The sequence below is a fragment of the Camelus ferus genome, chromosome 24, assembly GCF_009834535.1.
Source record: "Camelus ferus isolate YT-003-E chromosome 24, BCGSAC_Cfer_1.0, whole genome shotgun sequence".
NCBI lineage: Eukaryota > Metazoa > Chordata > Mammalia > Artiodactyla > Camelidae > Camelus > Camelus ferus.
The window spans coordinates 2,314,271-2,339,136 of NC_045719.1; the positions used below are offsets into that span (position 1 = coordinate 2,314,271).

The 24,866-nt window shown below is 37.9% G+C and overlaps 1 protein-coding gene across 6 annotated transcripts in view; it reads right to left on the reverse strand.

The window, feature by feature from the left end:
• The window catches only part of ANKRD12 (ankyrin repeat domain 12), a 107,547-nt gene that overhangs the window by 14,304 nt on the left and 68,377 nt on the right, over positions 1–24,866 (reverse strand). For all 6 annotated transcript variants that reach the window (XM_032467455.1, XM_032467453.1, XM_032467450.1 and 3 more), the window contains one exon: positions 1,267–5,975. In XM_032467455.1, the coding sequence (XP_032323346.1) occupies positions 1,267–5,975 (4,709 nt within the window). The remainder of the gene's footprint in view (positions 1–1,266; positions 5,976–24,866) is intronic.

The following is a 24,866-nucleotide window of genomic DNA, read 5'->3' on the forward strand; positions in this document are numbered from 1 at the left end:
GGAGGGGCCATCCCACTCCAGAGCTCCAGCAGCTTCCACTGAGGTCACTGCTGCACCTGCGTTTCAGTCCAACTTCTTGCTCTGCCCGACTCCACTCCCCTCACACACTTACAGGTACTGCTCCTGGCGGCACTCAGGAACAAACCTCTTGCACACAATCTCAGAGTCCTGGGGAACCTTCCTGAGGAACCAAACCAGTGAGAGGTGTCTGAGCTCATGCAGTGACTGATGCCCAGGAGGCACTGGTATGTGACTCTGGAGGTCAGCAAGGATGCTGTGGCTAGAGAGAATGGTGAGGGACTACCTGGCACACAGAAGACTGCTGAAACCATAGGGACAGACGGGACCACGGGGACCAAAAGACGAATTAACTCCTAGAGAATGCTGATGTTTCAGGGGTGCGTAGCGGAGTCATTAAAAGATAGAAAAAGATTAGTTAGTGAGGCAGGAGAACCAGAAGAGTGCATCCTCGGGAAAGACCAGGGAGGGGAAAATTTTATGAAGAACGAGATGGTCACAGTGTCAAATGTGACACAGGCCAAGTAGAAAGAAAAAGGAAGAGGCCAATGAACCAGGCAATTCGAGCTCACTGGTGACGACTGCCAGGGCACGAGATGGTGAAGGGGCGAACAGCACGTGCCGCAGTGAAAACATCGGGCACAGACCGCCCTCCAAGGGCGTGGTAGCTAGAGGGGGCGGCCGGCAGGCTAGCACAGTCCAGGGAGAACCGCGTTCTCCCCAGGATGAAGGAGTGGGGGGAGAAGGGCCAATAGAGAGAGAGAGTTAAAAAGTGTACTAGCGAGAAGTGTTTTAATAGAGGAAGGTGCCAGAGAACACTGCAGAGACTGGGATCAAAAGCGCACACGGGTGGTGGAATTACCCTTCACAGAAGTGAAAACACAACTGCTTTGGTACGAAAGGAAAAACAGGTAAGAGAAAAAATACTGTGCATCAGTGCTGTTCAGTAAGGTAGCCCCGGCTATACGTGGCTACTGGGCACTGACGTGGCGAGTTCCAACTTGAAAGCCCAGCGGATTTCAAATTCTTAGTACAAAAAAATTACAGAATGTCTTATCAATAACTTCTCTATACTGTTTATATTTTGAAATAAAATTCTGGATATACTGGGTTAAATACAGTATTAATATTAATTTCCCGTTTCCTTTTACTTTTTAAAATGTGGCTCCTAGAAAACTGAGAACTACGCGTGCGACGTACGTCACGTTTCCGCTGAAGCGCAGGCGCGCGCCGCGCGGCGCTACTTACTGTGGGGATGCAGATCTTGCTTAAGGGGTTCCCATCCAGCAGATACGATCCATTGAACGTCACATACTCGTCGTAATACTGAGGTGCTTGAGGGATAACACTACACAACAGCTTGCGCTTTTCTTCAATTTTTTTCCGTATGTGCAGGTATTCAAAATACGGATTTGCTCTCTCTGAACTGTACGGCTGGATCTCGTCGAGCTTCAGCGAGTCCACGAGGGCCGCCAGCGACTGCTGCGTCTTCTCCTTGGCCTGCAGCAGGGACGGGCTCACCTGCACAGGCTGCGGCACACGCGACACCTTCCTTTTCCGAGGGTGGTGGATCTGAGGGTCGTCGTCCTCGGTTAACCTGATTCTTCCTCGAGGGGAGGAAGACTCCCCGTCTTTTTCTGCTAACAGCGCACAGCCAGCCAGAACCTGTTTGCTTGGGTTTGCTGTCGTATTTGCTTTGTTCCTAGTCATCCTTGGAGGGATCTGGTTTTCAGTTTTATCATCTTCAGCATTTTCTTCCAATTCCACTTTAACTAAGTGACTGTATTTATGCATTTCTGGGGGAGCTGATTGTTGCGAATGGTTTTCCAGACTTGATAAAGTGCTTTGTTGTGACTCTTCATCTTCGATGGAAAGCAAACACTTCTCACCTTCAGGACAGTGTTTTGGATTATTTTGTTCATTCAGATTTCCTTTTGGCATCCCTGCATTCATGTCACATAAATCAGAATCACACTTATCATTCAAGTGAGTCAGAACTGAACTCTCCAGTTTACCTTCTTTTTCATGTGAAACAACCTGAATGTCAGAAGTGCTATTTTCAGCCTCGTGGTCACCGGAAGACTTGTACATTAGTTTGCTAAGTGCATAATGTGTATTTGGCTGGGAAGAGGCATCACTTCCATTAAAGTCCCTTTCTGATGGTAATACAGGCAAAGTGTTAGCTTTCTCAAAATTTGGTGATGCTTCTTGAACAGTGCTTTCAGGGCACACTGAGACAAAGGTGTCTGTCTTCTGAACATCTGTCAGGACAAAAGTACCCTCCATATCTTTTGTAGGTTCATTATCGGTATCTAAAACAGAACTGATAATCTGAATAGCATTTTTCTGTTGTAAAATACCTGGCTCTTGATTGGCAACATATGACAAAGACAGATGTTTAGAAATAGATTCAGCATCTGAAAGTGATTGGCTGTGAAAAGAGCAAGGCTGCTGTGAAGGCAGAAAGGACGCTGGGTCCTGAGCACAAGTGTTTCCTGGCAATTCAGTCTGATGCAGGGATAAAAAGTCAGTATTTTGTTCTTTCAATATTTTGTTTTCAGAATTACAAAAACCCTGAACAGAAGAATCTTGATCAGGCATACGAGAACTTGGGCAGATAAAGTCACTGGTGCTTAACGACTCCAGTCTCTCAACAGCTATCTCCCATGATTTATTTTGAATTACATCAACCTGATGAGATGGCTCTAAATGCACAGGACTGTCCGTCAAAGGGCCCACTGGAGCAGTACTCTTGACAACATTTACATCCGCTGAAGTGTATTTGCCGTTTACAGATCTAGTTGGAGAGGCCGCAAAGCTGGAATGCACGTTAGACACATTTGAAAGTTCTCGTTCAGGCACAGGTGAGGACACCTCGGCTTGGGGAGAAGGACAAGTAACTCTTGGCACAGCTAAGCCGTCTTGGTTGCTTTCTTCTGATATTGTTTGGAATTGTTTTGTATGTTCACAAATAACAGATGGCATGCTACATCTTCGAACTTCCACAGCTGGTCTCCCCTCACTTAGAACTAGTTTAACGTCCTCTGCAGAGGATGAGCGGAGGTGGGATGCTGGAAGCCGGCTCGTATGTGGTGCTTTAACCCGCTCCGGCAGCTCAGCCAGGCTGTCTGGCTCCCTCTCATGAAGGGCCGGAGATTTGGCAACTGGCAGAAATGGTGACTGGGAAAAGGACATTTGGGAATCTGAACCCTCCAACATAAAGTCTGAGTCATACTCAACTGGTGGCCTTGGTGTTGTCACGGTAGTATGGCAGGAATCTTCTGAGCTGGCAACTGAAATCATGGACACAGACCTGGAGCTGAGACCGGGCTTTTCACTTTCTGACCTAGGAGATCTATTTAAGCTACCATCTGAAATGAAGGGTGACTTCCCTAAATTCACTGTATTTTTGGTGTCGACAGACTGTGATCTGTTACTTACAGCATCTTTAGACTGCTTCTCCTTGGTAGAAGCATCAGTCAACTCTGAACTCTTCGACCTGGTAAGTTCTTTATTTTTGGACTCAGCTAGGGCATGCTTTGTTTTTTCTTTATCTTTTACCTTAAGTTCTAAACAGTTACGATTTCTCAACCGTTCCTTTTCTTTCTGCTTAATTTTTTCCTTGTGTTTTCTGTGCCACTGCTCTATCTCCAGGTCTTTCAGACTTAGCATTCGTTCAAAGCTTGTCTGCATTAAGTCGTCGTTCACCAGCCTCTTTTCTCTGGGTCGAGCATCTTTTGATGCTGGTGGTGACTTAGGTTTAGGCTTCTCTGCTTCAGATTTCAGTCTGAGTGCACTACTTAGTTGAATTTTATCCTTATGTTTGTCTCGCTCTTTGTATCTATCTATATCTTTATCCTTTTTATCTTTCTCTTTTCCATCAGGAGTTTTCAAAGGCTCATCTCTAGATTTCTCTTTAAGGGGTAAAGTTTTTTCATGCGCTTTATTACCGTCTGCTATAGTTGACTTCTTCTCTTCCTGGAAGTGTCTGAAGTTAGTTATATTGACACTATCTCTGGATTTTTCCTTTTTATCTACATCTCTGTCTTTTTCTTTATTTTTGCTTTTCTCTGACTTAGCATAGTCACTAATATCTGACTGTTTGGTTTTTTTTTCCATTGAGTGTTTCTCCTTGCTCTCGGCTAGATGTCTCTCTTTTTCAGGTTTTTCTTTGTCATGTTTCCTGTCCATTTTTTCTCTACTTTTCTCTCTGTCATCAGTTTTCTTAATGGTAGTAATGTTTTTTACCTTCTCACCTTCTTTATGGCATTTTTCTGTGTGGTGTGAGTACAGCCTGTCTTTTTCTTTTATTCTGTCAACACATTCACTAAAATCTAATCTGTCTTTCTCTGACTTATGCTCATGTTTTATCTTCTTCTCTTTTTCAGAATTTTTTCTTTCAGCCTTCTCAGCATCCTTTTCTTTAGTTTGAAATCGTTTGTCAGATTTTTCCCTACTTTCTTTTATATGCTTTTCTTGTTTTTCAATTTCTATTTCCTTTTCCACTGAATGTAACCCTACAGATTCTTCACTGGCACTTATACCTAAAGAACTGAATTCTGTTTCTTTATCTGTAGGTGCATTCTCTCTCTCTTCTTTTAAATCTTTTATTTTTTCCTCCCTAAAAGATTTCTCACTTTTAATTTTTTCTCGTTCTTCTTTAAAACTCCTCTCTTTTGAGGCATGCTTTTCCTTGGTTGATTTATCATCTTTTATGTTTTTTTCCAACTTTGATTTTTTTTCTAACGTTAAGGCTTCATGTTCTGTATTTAAAAACAGATCTTCAGTTTCATCGCTTTTAAAAAAATTCTCTTTCCAAAATTCTCTATCAAATTCCACACTCCGCTGAAGCTCTTTAGTACCATCCCTATTTTTGTACTTTTCCTTTTCACCTTCAATTTCTTTTTTATGCTTTTCTTTTTCTCTATCTTTATGTTTCAATTTATGCTTTTTTAATGTTTTACCCTCTTTATCCATTTTTTTCAGTGTGCAATCTGAATTTTCAAATGTTGGACTATGATCTTCATCCTTTATTTTGGCATTTGACTTTTCACCAAACTCTAAGTGGAAATCTTTCTGATGTTTATTTTTTTCCTTATGCTTACAAGATTTTACACTTGAACTTTCTGGCAAAAATTCAGATTCTGTATTATCATACCGAACAAGGTCAGACTGCAATGACATTTCTGAACTTCCTGGTGATAAACACGCCTTAGAATGTTCTTGTTTTAGTGGTGTTGACTGCTTTTCACTTAGTCCACAAGCATGTTTGGGAGACTTGCTGGTAGAAATATGAAACAAATGTAATGAAGTATCATCTTTTGGGCTAAAAGATTTCCTAAAATTCCCCTCCTCCCTGGTCTTTTCTGAACAATCTAGGGCAGGATTAACCGTCAAGTTTGTTACTCTGGTATTTTCTTTCCCCTCTTTTTCTTGCTTCAGCTCTTGGTTCTCTTTATTTTTGTTCTGGTTCTTTAATTTTCTTTTCACTTTGCCTTTCTGTTTGTGTTCATTTGAAACTCCATACTCCTTTTTGGTTTGTGTATCAGAATTGGATGCTTCAGGGACAGAACATGGAACAGGACACTTTTTGTTCTGAAGAATTTCTTCATCTGAACTTTCAGAACTTGAATACAAAACCCTAGATGGCTTTTGTTTTTTAGTTTTAAATGGTTTAGGATAGAAGGCCTTTTCCTGTTTTGCAAATAAACTATTCTTTTCTACTTCAGATTCGTTGTCTTTTCGTAGCTCTTTCCTAAGAATATGCCTGTCATCAATCATTTTATTTATTTCTTCATCATCGTCATCTTTGAACTCATACTCATCAAGGGCAGATGGAAGAGGCGCTTTACTGGGAATTATCTGTTTACTTTCAGAGATGAGAGAGTCTTTCTCTGTCTCAGAGTCAATATTTTCATCAACACTGGAAGGATTGACAGACCGAGCCTCCTCAGAATCTAGGGTAAGAAAAGAAAATCTGTTCTTAGTCAAGAAACAATTGTCAGAAAAATAAGACTGAGAGAAAAATATAGATATACAGCAAATATTTGAAACAATTCAGGAAAAACACCTCAGATTTATGTGCAAATAATGCAATAGAAATATGCAACAACTCTGCCACAGTTTTGTGGAAGAGCTTTACAGACAACTTGCTTCAGGATGAGATTCCCTGACACTTCTAAAAGCATACAATATACTGCATTCACAACATATATAGCTATATATATATATATATATACACACACACACACACACACAATATTAAAATGTATGTATAATACAATGATGAGGTTCATAACCTAGGGGGCTGGATTCAGGGGAAACACTGGCTACTAATGATATGTAAAATTTTACATACATGTATGTTTATTTTTCCTGGAGAGAGAATATTTAATTTATGTAAGACTCTTTGATGCAAAAAAGATTAAGAACCACTAATGTAAAAGGTTGTTTTAGAATTTTTTATTACTAAAAGCATAAAGGATTAGTTGATTTCCATAAAGGACAGAAACTTGAACAAAGGTGGTTTTGACCATACAAGAAACATGACTATTTCGTTAAAAAAAAAAAAAATCCTCCCATTACATCATTAAGATCATAACAGATAAACTGAATTGATATGTAATTTGAAAAAAGCCACTTTATTTCTTAGCTTTCTTCTTTATAATTTAAACTTGACAGCAACTGTACTTCAGTACAAAAGGGGAAATAATGTGCTCAATCCCTGTATGTTTTTAAGGACATTAACATTTATTTTAAGTACACAAAAATGTACTTGTGTACAAGCTGTTGTATAAATACAGTCAAAGCACTGCTAAATTCTATTTCATTACATAATTTTTAAGAAAAAATTGTTTTTCTTCTTTGATGACATCTTTTCTTAGCTGAAATGTATGTTGTATACATGGGGCCTCTAACTGAAGAGAAAACCCAGGCCTCTGACCAAGGGAGGAAAAAAAACAAACTCATAAAAAATAACTAAACAGATCTTTTTGCTATTTAATAATACTGTAGTTATAAATTTATTTTAGTACACTAAGCTCCGTTTAAAGTGATCTAGCACCCATATATTCTCTTCACATGGGAATTCAAATTCCAGAAGCATTGTGGGGTGTCTCTAAGGTCCTGGGCACTGTATGGGGAGCTCTGGAGAAGATATGTTAATATTCTAAAACAATATTATTAAATGCCAATGAGTAAAATAGTTATACTGACGTGGTATAAAAAAGAACACTCTGGAATTACAACTGCTTGTAAGCAGAACTCCATTCCCAGTTATCAATACTGCAATACAGAGTATCAAGCTACAGAACTTCATGCTGCAAAAGAGGAACACTTGTTCTGGAAGCAATATTCATTTCGGCACTTGATTAAATGAGTACAGAACATGCACTTGCACCACAGGTATTATTTTCCCTCGTTAGCACCTTATTATAACTTGTTCTTGGGACTTTTCTCCCCTTGCAGCTTCCAAGGGTTTATATTTAACTATTCTATTTGTATTGTTTCTCATTAGGTAAGTTTTATTGGAAACTGGGAATGATTTTTTTCCTTTGCATATCTCATAAAACCTCAGTTCTGCACTGCGAATCGGTCTTAATATATACTGCGTGCCCCGCCAGGCACAGAATGCTACTGGCTAGGGATGCCAGGATGGACGAATACAGTCCTGCCTTGTAACCGCAGCAGCGGGCGCTAGGGCAAAGGGTGCACCTGGGACAGTCAGCACGCTGGGAGAACGGAAGGGAAGCGGGCTTCTCAGAGCAGCGCACAGAACTGAGAGGAAGGGCGCGCAGGAATTTCAGGCAGGGTTCAAGAAGACAACTATTAAGTCACGAAGCAGCTCAAACCACAGCACGCCCCGTTTTATGTATGGCTTTTTAAAAATTGAACAGGCTGTAGATTTTCTTTTGAAGTTGTATTTCTTTTATTACTATTTTTAACGGCTGCATATTACATGGAGTTAATATGTAATAATTTAAATGGATTCTTCTACTGAGGGACATTCAGGTTGCTCGTAATTAACGATAGCACAGATATTTAATAGTTTGTAAAATTTTTGTGTATCTTGTAGGTGAAAACAGCAGTATACGAATTTGTCTTTGTGTGTGTAGGGAAAAAAAACTAGAGAAATATATTAAAATAGTATCTGTATTAAACTCTGGCTGGAGGAATTATGGGTGATTTTTATTTTCAAGTTTTGCTGTATTTTCCAAATTCCCAGCATAACAGATTATATTACTTTTATCATCAGAAAAAAATACTTCTAAAAAGTTCATTAATAGGTATAAAATGATATCAGAGTTTGATTTTTTGATTACTTGTGTGGCTCATTTGCCATGTTTGTGTTTCTTCCTGATTAATGTCACTTCATAATTTCTTCATCTTACTTTCTTCTGGTCTTTTTTTGCTCATGTATATTAATACATTATTTAGATTATACCACACACTTACTTTTGTGTATGTTTCACTTATTACACCATAGTGCTTCCCATCTGAATATAGACATTAAAGGTCAAATGCAAATTCTCCAAGGGAGTTACACATGTATGTGTACCTGAGAGATGCAAGGTTTGTCATCTGTGTTCCTGATTCATCAACTGAAGGTAATTAAGGAATGCTCTCCAGCACAGATATGCTTTTTCCCCTATGGTCCTTTTAAAAAGACTCCTTTTTTTTTTTTTTTTCTAAATCATGCTCCCTGACTTCACACTGTATGACAAAGCTACAGTAATCAAAACAGTCTAGTACTGGCACAAAAACTGACACACAGATCAATGGAACAGAAGAGAGGGCCCAGAAATAAACCCACAAAGTTGTGGTCAATTAATCTATGACAAAGGAGGCAAGAATACACAATGGAGAAAAGGCAGTGGTCCTGGGAAAACTGGACACCTACAGGTAAAAGAATGAAATTACTAACACCATACACAAAACTAAAGTCAAAATGGTTTAAAGACCTCAATGTAAGACTAGAAACCATAAAACTCTTGGAGGAAAACACAGGCACAACGCTCTTTGACATAAATTGTAGCAGTATTTTTCCAGATCCATCTCGTAAATCAAAGAAAATGAAAGCAAAAATAAACAAATGGGACCTAAATAAACTTAAAAGCTTTTGTACAGCAAAGGAAACCATAAACAAAATGAAAAGACAACCTATGGACTGGGAGAAAATATTTGCAAGTGGTATGACAGGTAAGGGGTTAACATCCAACATAAATAAACAGCGCATATAACTCAACGTCAAAAAAACCAAACAACCCGATTAACAAATGGGTAGAAGAACTAAATAGACATTTTTCCAAAGAGGAAATGCAGATGGTCAACAGGCACATGGAAAAGATGCTTAACACTGCTAATCATCAGGGAAATGCAAATCAAAACCACAGTGAGATACCATCACACTTCTGGCAGAACAGTTTTCATCAAAGAGAACACAAATAACAAATATTGGCAAGGCTGTGGAGAAAAGGGAACCCTCCTACACCATTAGTGGGAATGTAAATTGGTGCAGCCACTATGGATGACAGTATGGAGGTTCCTTAAAAAACTAAAAACAGGACTACTATATGACCACTCGTGGGTACATAATCTGAAAAAAAGCAAGCACATTAATTCAAAAAGATACATGCACCCCAATGTCCACAGCAGCATTATTTACAACAGCCAAGATATGTAAACAATCTAAGTGTCCATCAACAGATGAATGGATAAAGAAGATGTGGTGTGTATGTACAGTGGAGTATTAGTCATAAAAAAGGATGAAGTTTTGCCACTTGCAGCAACATGGATGGACTTGGAGGGCATTATGCTAAGTGAAATAAATCAGAGAAAGACAAATACTGTATGATTATCACTTATATGTGGAATCTAAAAAATATATAGCAAACTAGTAAATACAACAAAAAAGAAACAGACTAACAGCTACAGAAAACAAAACTAGTGGCTACCAATGCAGGTGGGCAATATAGGGGTGGGGGAGGGGGAGGTACAAACTAGTGGGTGTAAGACAGGCTCAAGGGTGTATTGTACAACACGGGGAATACAGCCAATATTTTGTAATAACTTTAAGTAGAAAGCAACCTTTAAGACTGTATAAAAAATTTAAAAATTAAAAAAAAAGTTTGCTATGAACATCATTTATAATGGCATCACAAAAAATAAAATTAAAAAATAGCAAGGGGGAAAAACAGATGAATGGATAAAGAAGACATGGTATACATATACAATAGAATACTACTCAGCCATAAAAAGGATGACATACTGCCATCTGCAACAACATGGATGGACTTGGAGGGTATCATGCTAAATGAAATAGTTAAAGACAAATGCTGTATGATATCATTTTTATGTGGAATCTGAAAAACACCAAACTAGTGAACATAACAAAAAAGTAACTCACAGATGTAGAGAACAAACTAGTGGTTACCAGTGGGGAGAGGGGAGGTGGGAGGGGCAATACAGGGGTAGGAAATTAAGAGGTATGAATTACTAGGTATAAAATTATCTACAAAGATACATTGTACAACATGGGGAACACAGCCAATACTTTATAACTATAAATGAAGCATAACCTTTAAAAATTCTGAATCACTGTTGCACACCTGTAATTTACATAATATTGTACATCAACCATACCTCAATAAAAGATTAAAAAGACTCCTACTTTAAAAAAAATTTTACTGAAGTGTAGTTGATTTACGTTAGTGTCAGATGTACAGCAAAGTGATTCAGTTATACATACACATACACGTATATATTTTCTTTTCAGATTCTTTACCATTGTATCACAGGAAATTGACAATTCCCTGTGCTATACAGTAGGTCCTTGTTGTTTATCTATTTTATATATAGTGATGTGTGTCTGTTAATCCGCAACCACAATTTATTCCTCCCCACTCTTTCCCCTTTGGTAACCATGGTTTGTTTTCTATGTCCATGAAAAGACTCCTACTTTTTTAAAAGGTAAAAAAGTACCAGTTCTCAAGTGAGTCAGTCAAGCTGATGCTAACTAATGCCCATGATGAGTGTGTGGAGTCACCCCGGGAGGGTCGCTCTGCGCACTGAGCTGCACGCTGGCTCTGAGCACCAGCAGCAACAACCCTGAGTGGCTCTCAGGAAGCTACCTAGCCTAGTCTGTGATCTCAGCAAGGTACTACATCTCAATGACACCACTTCCACTGGCAGGCCAGGCTGAAATCCCCCTTCTTCCCTAAGCAGCCTGAAACCTTTTTGATTTACTTCACCCAGGAATACAGATCAAGCTGGTCTTGGAACTCTAGTGCAGAAGTAACTTAAAAAAAAAAAAAAAAGCTTGCTCTGTCTTTCTTAGCAAATGACTGCTTATAGTGAGAAATTCACCTAGGATCCAAATCTTCAAATTCATGAACTGAAAATAGCCATGGTTATCACTGTACTACGTTATTTTGCATTTTGTTCCAACTTTTTTAGTCTTTAATATATATTTAGTCACTACATTAGAACTCGTATTTAAAACATTTGATGAAATTATTTCTGACAAAGAACCCTTTAAAAATTTTAATGTTTACCATCTCAGCAATTTTATTTGGGAAACTAGGAAGTAACATGAGAAATGGGTTAAGCAATCATTAAAATATTAAATTTTTCATTAAAGCATTTTTCTTCCCCATGAAAAAGTGTTACAAACAACAAAATGAAGCGTAACTGATTAAAAACACTTAAATACACTTGAAACTTGCTCTTGTACATCTCAAGGCACTTTCAGACATTTGCAACTAATACTAGTGACATTTAAAGAACAGCTAAATGTTATCTGAGATCACTATTATCCTCAGGCTTGACTTTTTCCATACTGAAGCTACTGTAAATTTGTATTTTTTCTTGTATGGAATCCAAAAGGAACATATGTGACCAAAGTAGGGAGACGACAGTACATAAAGTAAACCCTTCCTCCTGCAAAATCTCTCCAAAACAACCAGCATGCATCTGACAAAGCAGGTACATTTCACACTCCTGATTAATAAAGCCAAAAGACTCTGGGCTTTTAAAAAGGTCTGAATTAAATCAATGATTATACATTGTCTGTTTCCCAGAAAAGGCAACAGGCAAATGGAAGGCTATCTGTTCCACTATGTCCCGAGTGCATCCTGGATGAGCAAGTGCTTAAGTGCATGCGTACATGTACGTACACACACACACACACACACACACAGCTTCTTGTGCACTTATAAAGGTATCTGTATCAACAGCACCTGCCTAGATCATAGCACCTCAGAAAATGAAAACCAGGTATCGTCTGTTCATGGGACAGAGGACGGCAGGCGTGGTAGTGTGCTCACTGAGAGGAAAAGTCTACGTATGGAACCTAGGGGTCCCTGGTGGGAAGGTAACCACCAGCGAGGCAGCTGTAATATTCTGTTTCTGTTTTCCATATTATCCAACAGATAATTCAAATGGAAGCCTGTGACTTGTATTTGGGGACTTTCTTAATACACAACATGTAGTAGATGCCTAACAAATGCAGAATAAATGTACAAATAGTGAGTTTCCGAGCTGGACTAAGACATCAAGAAGTCAAGCAGGGGTGCTTACTGTGGGACGGGAGGCCCGCAGAAGGGAGATAAACATGGAACACATAGTTACCCACTTTACAATTCTGCACGGTACCCAAGTGGGAAATACTATTGCCACTGACTTCTGCCTGGCTAACATACTGCTGATGTCTCCTTTAAACCTGGTGCCTGGAGGAGGTGGCAGGCATGTCACTCACACGGCAGCGGTCCCTGTTATCACTGGTCCGTCACCTGAGATGCTTCACGCCACCGCCAGCCTTCCTACAGCCTGCAGCATCACACCTGGTGCGCTACCGCTCCGCAGAGTCCCTTCTATACTGAGAGCTTGCTCCCGCACATCAGCTGCTGTGTTTCCCTTTTTCAGTAAGCCAAACATTTTATTTTTATTTATTTATTTTGCAGGGGAGGTAATTAGGTTTACTTATTTGTTTTTTTCATGGAAGTGCTGGGGATTGAACGCAGGACCTCATGCATGCTAGGCATGCTCTCTACCAGTTGAGCTATATATACCCTCTCCCCAGAAATTTATTTTTAAACAATAGCACCATTAGTGAAGTTCATACAATTATTTGAGTACATATGTATTTTGTTTGTATTTTATGAAAATGGATAAATGGCTGACACCAGTAACACAATTAAGATACTAAAGATGGAAACTGCTAGATGTAGTAAAAGCAGCAAATCTATAGCCTCCTTTAGAATCTCACTGAAATGAAGACTATTCAACTGTAAAGGAAAGGAAAATTAGAGAACCAAGATAATAGTATATCTATTAGAGTGTGTCAACATTTTGAAAAGCAGTGATGAAAAATAAGATTTTTAAGTTATGGGCAAAATCAGCATGTAAAGTATTTAAATAATATATACAAACAGTTTATGTCAATACTAAGTGCTAGAAATTAGTTTCAAAGGAAGCCTAATGTTCACCTCTGTCTTGACAGAAATTAAGAAAATTGATTAGAATCATTAATCTTCTGCTCAACCACTGGCAAAATTCCTTTAAAATCACAAGCAACTCTTTCTGACATTAAAGTCAGTTTACCATTTAACTCATCGTCGTTAAACAAAGAAAATTTGAAATTGAGATAAGAAAATACTTGGAAAATAGTTTTCCTTAACTGAAATCATGGAGACACAATTAGCAAAATCCAGACTTTGGGAAAAATTACCAGGGAAAATGATCAGATTATTTCAACAACAACAAAAATGCAAGAACATAACAACAGAAGGGGGTTCTATAGATTAAAAGATTCTCAGATATATCACCCAATTGTAGTATGTGGTCTTTATTTGGATTCTGACTTTGAAAAAGTTAAAAGAAAAAATTTAGGATTGTACGAGGTAATCAGAACTTGGAACAATAACCAAGTATTTAATAGTAACATAATTTAGCTAATTTAGGTATGATAATATTATGGTTATTTTTTAACACTTTTACTGTGGTATGGCTCCTGTACAGTAAACTACATACATTCCAGATGTACAACTGGATGAATTCTGACAGATGCATATGCCCATGAAACCACCACCACAATCAAGACAGCTAACATTTCCATCACTCCCCAAGAGGTGCAAATCTTGGATTCCAAATTTATCCCTTCCCACCCCCTTTATCCCTAACCATAAGTTTGTTCTCTGTGTCTATGAGCCACTTTCTGTTTTGTAGGTAAGCTCATTTGTGTCTTTGTTTTTCAGATTCCACACATAAACAATATCACGTTTTTCTTTCTCCATCTGGCTGACTTCACTCAGTACGACAGCCCCCAGGTCCACCACGCTGCTGCACATGGTGTCATTTCACTCTGTCCATGGCTGAACCGTGCTCTGTGGTGAGCAAACACCGCAGCTCTGCCCAGTTGTCTGTCCACGGACATGAGGTGTTTCCTGGCCTTGGCTACTGTAAACAGGTGTCTTTTTGAATTATATTTTTTCTGAGTATATGCCCACGAGCGGGATCACTGGATCACATGGTAAGTCTGTTTTTAGTTTTTTGAGGAATCTCTGTACTGTTTTCCATAATGGCTGCAGCAAACTGCATTCCCACCAGCAGTGCAGAAGGGCTCCCTTTTCTCCACACCCTCTCCGGCATTCATCGTTTGAAGAATTTTTAATGATGACCATTCTGGCTGCTGTGAGGTGATACCTCACTGTAGTTTTGATTTGCATTTCTCTAACAATTAGTGATGTTGAGCATCTTTTCATGTGCTTGTTGGCCATCCGTCCGTCTTCTTTGGAGAGATGTCTGTTTAGGTCTTCTGCCCATTTTATTGGGTTGCTTGTTTTTGATATTAAGGTGTATGAGATGTTTGTATATTTTGGAAATTAGTCCCTTGTCAGTTGAATCATTTGTGAGTATTTTCTCCCATTCTGTAGGTTGTCTTTTCATTTTGTTGATGGTATCCTTAGTTGTGCAAAAGCTTTTAGATTTAATTAGGTCCCATTTGTTTGTTTTTTCTTTTATTTCCATTACTCTAGGAGCCAGTACTCACAACCATCATGCTCTGTTACTTCTCGGTACATAAAAGGCACTAACGATAGTCAGTATGAACTACACCAGCACCCAGAAAAACGATGCCACAACCTGTGATCTTCCCACAAGCGTTTAAATGAATACCTTCTAGTCAATGTTTATTTCACTATGGAGCATACTGAGGAAACAACTCTGCTACAAAAACACAGGCTCTAAGATAAAGTAGAATATTAAATGAGATTTACTGCTAATTTACACATAAAATACTTTAAAAAATATAAGCAATGACACAGAGCTATTAAACATACCCACCTGAGGTTAAAGCGGAATTTCAAATAGGAACTTCCTGCTTGTCTACTCTTTGCTTCATTTTGCGATCGTCACCATGTTAAGACATACATCTTGATTTATATATTCCATAAGTACACAAAATAAGATAGATTAAAAACATCTCATTCATTACTGTTAAGTAATACAATTTATAAAGGAAAAAAGTCAGGGGATTGGGAAAATGGTTGAAGGTGGTCAAAGGGTACAAACTTCCATTTATAAGATGAATACGTCCTCAGGATGTAATGTACAGCATGGTGTCTATAGTTAACGATACTGTACTGTATATCTAAAATTGCTAAACGTTGGTTTTAAAAGTACTTAACGACACACACACAAATTTGTAATGTTAGGTGACAGATGTGTCAACTAACCTTACTGTGGTAGTAATTTCATAATATATACAGATATCAAATTATTACACTGCACACCTTAAACATATACAATGTTATATGTCATATTTCAATAAAGCTAAGCAAAATATAAAGGTAACTTAGAAGAGCCAAGAGGACAGACTTGACGGTCAGAAGTTCTGTTCACTTTACTATTTCTAAGTTAGCTAATTTAAAAAGCCATGTCTTGACTATCTTAAATGACTATATAACAAGTCAGTGAACTTAGATTTTCCAACGTCACGATGGTAAAAGCAAATGATACCTGTTTAACGTGATCACTGTCTTTCAGATCTTCACCATTTGTAAAGCAAACATGTAACAAGCGCTTACTCTGGGCCAGTCAGCGTTCTCTGTGCTTCAAGTATGAGCTCACTTAACCTTCATTCACCGCCATGTCCCTGTTTCACAGATGTGGAACCTGAGCATGGACAGCTCAACTAACTCGCCCACAGTTTGAGATCCAGAGACTAAACCGAGGTAACAGTGCAGGAGTATTGAAACCTGAGCTCTTATAGTTAATGTAGCCACTCTGAAGATAAGAGTGGGAAAAAATGATGGGTTTTGGCTTGATTTCCACTGTCAAAATCTCTACAATGTCAAAAGCCCTACAATGTCAAAAGCCCTTTTTTTCCCATCTAATGTACTCAACCAAGATTAAGTATTCTTTTTACGCTAGGAATACTTCAAAAAAAAATTGAAATGGTGTTTTTGTTTATACATGCAATTTTTATTCAGAGATAAGTGAATGCATAAAAAAGTCCTAAGCTAAACTTTAGTGATCTTTATTCATTAAGACTCTTTTAGTTTCATTTATTTTCAATTAGCATTTATTATTCTTTTATTATAAAAGTAAAGAACAGTTTATGTTAGGAAACCAGGAAAACAGAGATGAGTAAAGAAAAGCCACCCATAATATGAGCCCACTACCCAAGGGAATCCTTCTTCACAACTTAAAGTATTATATTTGATTTTATTTAGAAATAGTAAAGTGAACAGAATTCCTGAACCTCAAGTCTGTCCTCTTGGCTCTTCTAAATTACCAGACCAAGGCAGACCTATTATCGTCATTTCAGAAAGCACACTCACACTCCACGAGCAGCCCCAAATCACGTCAAATTGTATTTGCTTTCCATTCTAGCCTGTGGCTTGTACATATAGTTTATTTTTCCTGGAGTTTTTGCCTTTTTTCTTGTTCATCAGATCAGACAACACGCCTTCATATCACTGACAGCATGACACAGTGAATTCTCGGTATCTCATTCACACAATGTGTTGTCATCCACTCTTTTCTTGATAATACTCTTCACAAAGCTGTGACATTTTGCTCTAAAATATGCCAACTGCTCACTATCGTCACTGGGGATTTCTCATCAAAATTTTGAGTCTTCACATTTTCCTTTTAGACTTGTATTTTATGTTAATGAAAATAACATATTCAAATAATTTTTTCAGGAAGAGAACAGAAATTACATGCAGTGCTGTTTTTCGTGAGCCCTTGCACGTGACTGGTGGTCAGCTGGGAATGGAGTGCTGGGGACAGAACGATGTTCGCAGGACGTCACGGGCATCCTAAGTGTAGCCGCACCTGTCTTCTGACACACCTTTAAGAACGGGAATCAGATTCAGTCTCTGATTCGGGGAGCTCGTAAGATTAAAAAAAACCTTCACCCTTGAAGTTGTGAGGTGTCCAGATGTGTATTTTCCCTTTCCTTGTTTGTTTTGTTTTACATTCCCCTTTGATCTATAAATATAAATTTTTTTTTCAGTTAAGGGATACTTTCTTGAATTAAATAATTATTTTCTTCCTGACGTTTGCTCTTTTTTGTAAGATGAGAATCGTATATCCTGGATATGGCTTTTTGTCTGTCTTTTTATCATTCTTTTTCTATTTCCACCATTTAGAAAAAGAGTTTTGTATGTTGTCCTTCTTTTAGATCTCAAATTAGATCTTCAGCCACGTCCAGACTATTCCTTAGTCCTATATGGAATATTTACTTCCAGTAACGATAAACATCTTGTCTTTTCCTTGTCAACTTTTTCCACGGTGGCCTTTGTTATGGTTAGTGGACCGACTGCCTGCCCCCACCTTCCTCCAAATACACTAAGAACTTACCCTTCTGCTTCCCATGTAATATACATTCTCCAGATCAACTATCTTCTTTGTTCGTTTTGGCCCTCTTGTCTTTCATTCTGTCGATTTTCCTCAAATCTCCGGACTTCTTTTCAAACCGATAAAGGGAAAACCCTGTTCCTTCAGCGATTCTGTGGAAGACCCCTACCGCAGGCTTCCCCTGCGGGAGTGATCCTGGTTCTCTCTGATCAGTCTTTTGCTGAGACCGTTCCCTCAACAAGCCGACTCCTGAGTTTCAGAGTCTCTGGGGCTTCACTGGGACGGGTATTTCACAACTGATGCAGGCTTCCCTTTTGTCTATTTGAGTTGCTCCTTTGCTCTGCAATAGTTCACTAACCACAACTAATATGCCTAACAATTAATGATACAGATATAACTTATTTACGTTACCCAGTGAAAGAAGTAACAGTAGAAAAAGACCCTGAATTTTAGGAAACAAATCTTTACAGCTTCCATATCCCTAAACTGACTGAGAAATATCAGGTGATTTTATACAATCTCTTCTAAATCTCCATTTCTAAACCTCAGATTTCCTAAGTAAAGGTCAGGTGTCTTAGTTCTACTACATAGGAGAAAAGCAGTCGTCCATTCCCTTGGAAGTAAGTGTGCCACATGAGAACACATGTTCGGTGTGTTTCTAAAGTAACAGATACTGACGGGGGAGTTACAGTGAAGAATTTAGTGGTGAGCTGGGGAGGGAAAAGGATATAATCAATACTTGAAAACACAAAGTCTAAAAGCAAAATTTATATAAGAAGTAAAATCAAGGGCCACACCACTTCTCATACTCCGTCAATTAGTTATACATTGCCTTTCCACCAGAATGTCAGTAACACAGAAAAAGATTCTATCAAGTATAAGTTAATCAAGATATTACTCTCTGAAAATGACTGGTATCACTACAAAAATTTTGAGGTCACTAAAGGAAACTGATAAAAATCACCCAGTCTCAGCTGTTACATCTCTCTCTCTCTCTCTTTCTCACTCCCTCTCTCTCTCTATATATATTTACATGAAGGTCCTTTAAGCCATGATTAGGTAAAATATTTTTTTGTGGACAGGATGACATAGCTAAGGCTGAACTCATTTAAATAAATGCATATATAATATTTTAAAGTCAAAGATCTTTTTTCAGGGTTCTGCCCAAATGTACCCTTTATAGAATTTTACTCTTAAATATCATCAGTATCTCGTGACAGACTCACTTTAAGTTGTTAGAATAGGAACTAGTAGAAATTCAATTTTTAAGGAAAACCATCAAGCTAACATATTTTTAACAAAAAATCTATTAGTGTTTCTATTTGCAATAAACAGTTTTACATATTTGGGGCAAATACATTTAAAATTTCTTGGCTACTGTATTTGCATGAACTTCAAAGATATTTAGCAGACTATTATTTTTTTGTAGTGTAAAAATTGAAAGACATATTCATTTGCAGATATCCATAGAACATCTCAGCTACAGTCACAATTTCCCATTTATTTTTCTGATATATAAGCAAGGAAAAGATACAGAATTATGTAATTTTTATAGACACTGCTAAAGACTGAACATACACAGTATATGGTAATTTAAGTATTCAAAATTTCTTTCCTTTTCTCCACTTAACAAAATTTGCATATATATTTTTCTTAAAAAAAGCATTTAATATGCAATTAAAAATTCTTAAACTTTAGAATTAGGCTGATAATAATTAATCCAAATAAAACACAAAATAAAATCTGTATTGATTTAGAAGTATTGATTTTTAAATAGAAAAATTGTAGAGGTTTTGTTTAAGATTCAGGTAGAAGTAGCTGATGATATTTAGAAAAAAGTTTGAAAACTTAGTAACAGAACTGTGTGTGTGAAGTGTCCCATATACGTATGTTAAAAAACACAGGAGAAAAGGCCAAGTATGCAAAACACTATGATGAAACTATTTTTAACTGGTCATTAAGTAAAAGAACTTCTCCATTTTTTGCCTATTTATTGCCTATCATGCTGTGTGCTCAGCTCCCTGCACACTGTGGACACCCAGGTGCCTTTCATTCCTTCTAAGCACCTATACCCCAGGGACACGTGACAAACAAAGGGCGCTGAACACCAAACACAGTGCTTGCTGCTGCTCAACAGCTTCAGAAACAGCTTCAGCCACAGAAGCTGCTGCCAGCCCTGGCCAAGGCTCTTCGCTTATAAATGAATCACAATTTTCCATGCGAGGCCTAAGCTGTTATCGAATGTATATGCTAGAAGTGAATTTAAAATGCCATTTGGAAAGCAAGAAAATAAAATACTCTTTATGTGTTAAATGGAGAAACCATCTTTATTTTAGGTATACTAATATGCAAACTCCTTTGCCCTGTATAAAATATTTTATCAAATCTAAATTCCTAATGATCAAACATGTTGATAAATATTTTGACACTTTAAAAAAGCCCTATGTACCGTCTACCTGCAGTCTATGCTTCTGAGGTTAAAAGGCTTGCTCTAAAGCTTCCTAAGGTGATGCTGCTTCCTACTTACAATTCAACTGTTAGCATCACATAATTCATTTAATAAAAATTTCTGGTGTATTTGGACTTAAATAACTGTTTTTTGGATCTCTTGATTCATTCATTGTTATAATTTCATATATGCATGTGTCAACGGTAGTATTTTCATAGCTCCTGAAATATAATCCGAGGAAATGAGTTTAACAAATATGAGAATATATTTAGAATAGTTACAATTTACTATTTTAACATTAAGAAAATAAAACTTCAAAATACTGGTCATTTTGTGTATTTTATGACACAAAAATACACTCAGCACACACCAGAGGGTAACTTTTTGAAAGCTCCTAATCTGCTTTACAGTAGACTCTAAAGGTAGCTGGTCTGTTTATTATGATGGAGAATGCCCTTGCTTAAGCTGAAGTATACAAGTGAGGAAAGTTTATAGCAGCTGTTTAATAAACATGGCCAGACTGCTGGCAGTCAAAGAAAGGTAACAACAAGGTGAAAAGTTCTTTTAACAATGACTGTCATTTTCAACTTTGTCTACTGGACACTCTGCTTAAGTAATAAAACCAGGGTCTACAAACTTGTAGCAGATTATCTACTTTGGTAATTAATGAGTGTCAGAAAGCACTGGGGGGGGGCACTATGTGACACAGAGTCACCCACTTCTCCGTTACCATAATCATGTTTTCTGAGCATTATCTGGCTCTCCAAATATGACTGAGTTTCCAGCAGGGTAGGCAAGAAGCAATTATTTGCAGCAAATGCTCTTGTTAGATAGAATTTCTGTGAAGAGGCTAATGTGGAATAAGACTGCGGGATAAGGGTAGAAGTTAGAGGTGAAAAAGACTAGAAGAACTATGCAAATTTAAAAGGGCCACACATTTGTATACAAATGCTATACTGAACAGGACATTATTCCTGCAACAATATCCTCATGTCTGATATATGCAGGACATAAAACTGCTACTCAGTGTGGTCCATGAACTTAGGCCAGTCTGTAAACTGTTTACTACTAACCCTTGATGAAACAGGAGGCTTGTACCAGAAATGGAAATCAGTTATGCCACCAGCACACTGTAAGATAAGCTGACGTTTTTCTCACAGCATTTTCCCTTTTTGATGACGGAAGCAGTGCACTGGTGTACATTCTGGCACAAGCTCCTTATTGTGAGAGCCAGTAACAGTCTGCAGAATGGCTGCTCTCAGTAGCCCTCTTATAAGGCACAATGCCTAATGGAATAAACCATATTTTAAAATGGTACATAAATAATTAACACCTTTCTAATCTACTCCAAATTTATGAAGTACTGAAATCCATAGTTACATTCTCTAACTCTGTTAACACTTAAAGTGTATCTGTCACATGGATGACACAACATACAAGATGAGTAACAATCCTATCATTTGGCTTTATCTGTACAAACATCTTATGGGCAGTAAAATTAATACTCGATTGAGTATTAACACATTCTGAATTTAGATTAGGTGAAGTTTAGTGTAACAAGGACCTCATGTAAATTAAGCAAAATGTTTGGGTATTTTCATCAGTCTTTTTCAGTAACTCCAAAATCTCTGTATGATACGGACGATTTTTACTGATGATTTTGCATCATTCCTTGAGGGACTTTGATCAAACAATAATTCAGGCACATTCACCATGTGGAAATGAATATGCTGAAAAATCAACACATAGCTGATGAACACATTAAACAATCAATATCAGTGAAAATCAAAAAAGCTCCTAGAAGACATGTTTCACTCTAATGAAACACTGAAGTTCAAATAAGACACCTAAATTCTTCACAGGGAAGCTTGCTGCAGCACTTCTTCCTAACAGAAAGCTTTTAAACCAAAGCTGCTTTTCACAGCCACTGTTTTCTGACGAGACCAGGATTAGAGTTCATAGCCATAATACATGGAAGAATTAACATGCTATATAGAAGTTTTCTACTTTTCAAATCTTATTTTCTTACTTTCTACAGAAGCCAACAGGAATTCCGCTATCATAATCCTGATTTCACCCAGCACAGAGACGTTCAAATGACTTTCAGCTTGTAACTGGTAGATGGATTTACAAATATTTTGAAAATAGGAAGTGACAGGGATAATTATGTTAGTATCTCCATTTTCTTAATCAGCTATATCCTCAGTGCTTAAACAATGCCTAACACACGATGTGTGCACAAAAATAGCTGTTGAATAACTGAGCTGAAGGAAAAGAAGGAAGAGGGATTTAGGATGACTACCAAGCTCACGATACACGCAGAGCTGAGTGATGCTGTCATGAAGTCGAGATAGGAAAAACAAGAAGAGTGTAAATGGGAAAAAAGAAGTTGCATTCAGGCACACTGATTTCTGTGGGAATTCTAAGTGGCAGTAGTATCCAGAGGGCAGCTAAATATATATGCATGAAGCATAAGTGAAAGGTATGGAATTAAAGAGAGATGTAAAAGATGTCACCATACAGATGGTAGTTAAAACAGTAAGACTGGATGAACTTTATTTGGGAGATTATGTGGTATGAGAAGAGGGTCCAGAAAGTAAAAGCTTTGGAAAAATCAGCACACGGGTGTATGCAAAGAGAATGAGGAAGAAAGAGAGGTTCTAGAAGGAAACTGAGAAGGAACAGTCTGAGAAGCTGGATAAAAGCCAGAATTATAGCTCTGAAATCTAGACAGGACAATTTTAAGGAAGAACACAGTCAACACTGTCAAATCCTAGAGAGAGACTGAAGAGACAGCAGAAGGATCTGGCTGTTAGAAGGTCAAGTGTGATGTCGGTAAACACGGACTGGATGAAAGGTTCTCTAAGTGCACCGCAATACACTCTAAGAAGCTTAGCTGTGAAGGAAGGGCACGGGGATTAAATAAACAGCACGGAAGCAAGAGAAGATCTGTTGAGTCTTATGTATTTCTGTGTACAGAAACACCATCACATGATTGTGTCCAGCTCTACCTGCTGATTCTCAGTGCTCTGATATATTAACTAACTGGGGTTTGCAAAATGGCCAACCTTTTCATTATTTTCTGGATTTTCTAAAAAACACTTCTCCTCGCCCACAGTGATAGAGTTCATATAGGAGCGGCAAGATACATGACTGATTTTTCCCTCCTTTTTGCCTAATTTTGAGATAACAGTGTTTCTCTGATGATAATGAATTAATTTAAAAATTTATATTAAAAATTTATCATTACTTATGGATTTAAACATTTTCTGAGTTTCAAATCTTTGCAGTTAACACCTTATTGAAGCTCAAACTATCTATCTTTGGCCAGTGGAGAAGGGTTCCAAGTTGCCTCCTACGGCCTTCTGACAAGACCTGAAATCTGCAATGACAAGATGTTCTGAGTTCATCTTACAGATTTCCTGCCCCAGACTTAGCATCATCCATTTTTCCCAAGAAGCTCTGGTTTTCCTTTAGGAGAAAATACTTCAGGATTATAATCTGGGTACTAGGAATGATTACTGCTACTGTACGACTCACTCTTTCAGATCTTTTCAGTGGACAAACAAAAAATTTTTATGTATTTGTATGTATTTTAATTTTACCTGGCAATAATTTCAAACTCACAAAAAGTTAGAAAAATAAACACTAAACACTAAATATCCTTTACCCAGATCTGTCTACTGTTAATGTTTTACTCTCTTGCTTTACAATTTACTTTCTCTTTCTACACACACATGTGCAGACACATTTTTTTCCCTGAACTATATGAGGGTATTACAGACACCATGGCTCACTATCCCGACACACTTCAGGGATACGTAGGGAGTAAGTACTTCCTGAGACCTAAGGATGTTCTCTTGTCCCCACAGTACAGTCGTCAACTTCATAAATGTAAGCTGGTACAATGCCAATCTACTACCGTACTCCTTGTTAAATGGTCGAATAACGTCCCTTACAGCCATGCTCCCTCCCCAGGACAGGGGCCCAGACAGGAACAGGCATTGCCCTGTTTTCTCTTTGGACAGCGTGGGACATTCCTATTGCCTGTACTGGTTTTCATAACACTGACACTTCTTAATCTCCAATGACGTTGGCTTTTAAAAAGAAACAGCACATTCCTCATGGTTATGCATCCTCAGCCAGAATGCTACAAGGGATGTTTATCCTTCTCAAGGCAGCACATCTAGAGTCACAGGACATGCGTTTGTCCCTCCCTGGATGATATTAGTTACAGTCACTCAGTTCAGGTGCTGCTGGATTTCTGCACTATAGAATCATTGTTTTTTTCCCCTCTCCTCTTTTGCAATATGAAAAGCCCACGTAAATACCTGATCTTATCAAAAAACTCCCCCTAGATCTATCAGTCGTTAGTGATTCCTGCCTAATCATCTTTACCGTGGAGGGTGTAAGTCATCAGGTAGGGGTGGGAATGGACTAGGAAGGGGTATAAGGAACTTTCTGGAGTAACGGAGATATTCTATATCTTGATAAGGCTGGATTACACAGGTCTATGCATTTCTCAAAACTCACTGAA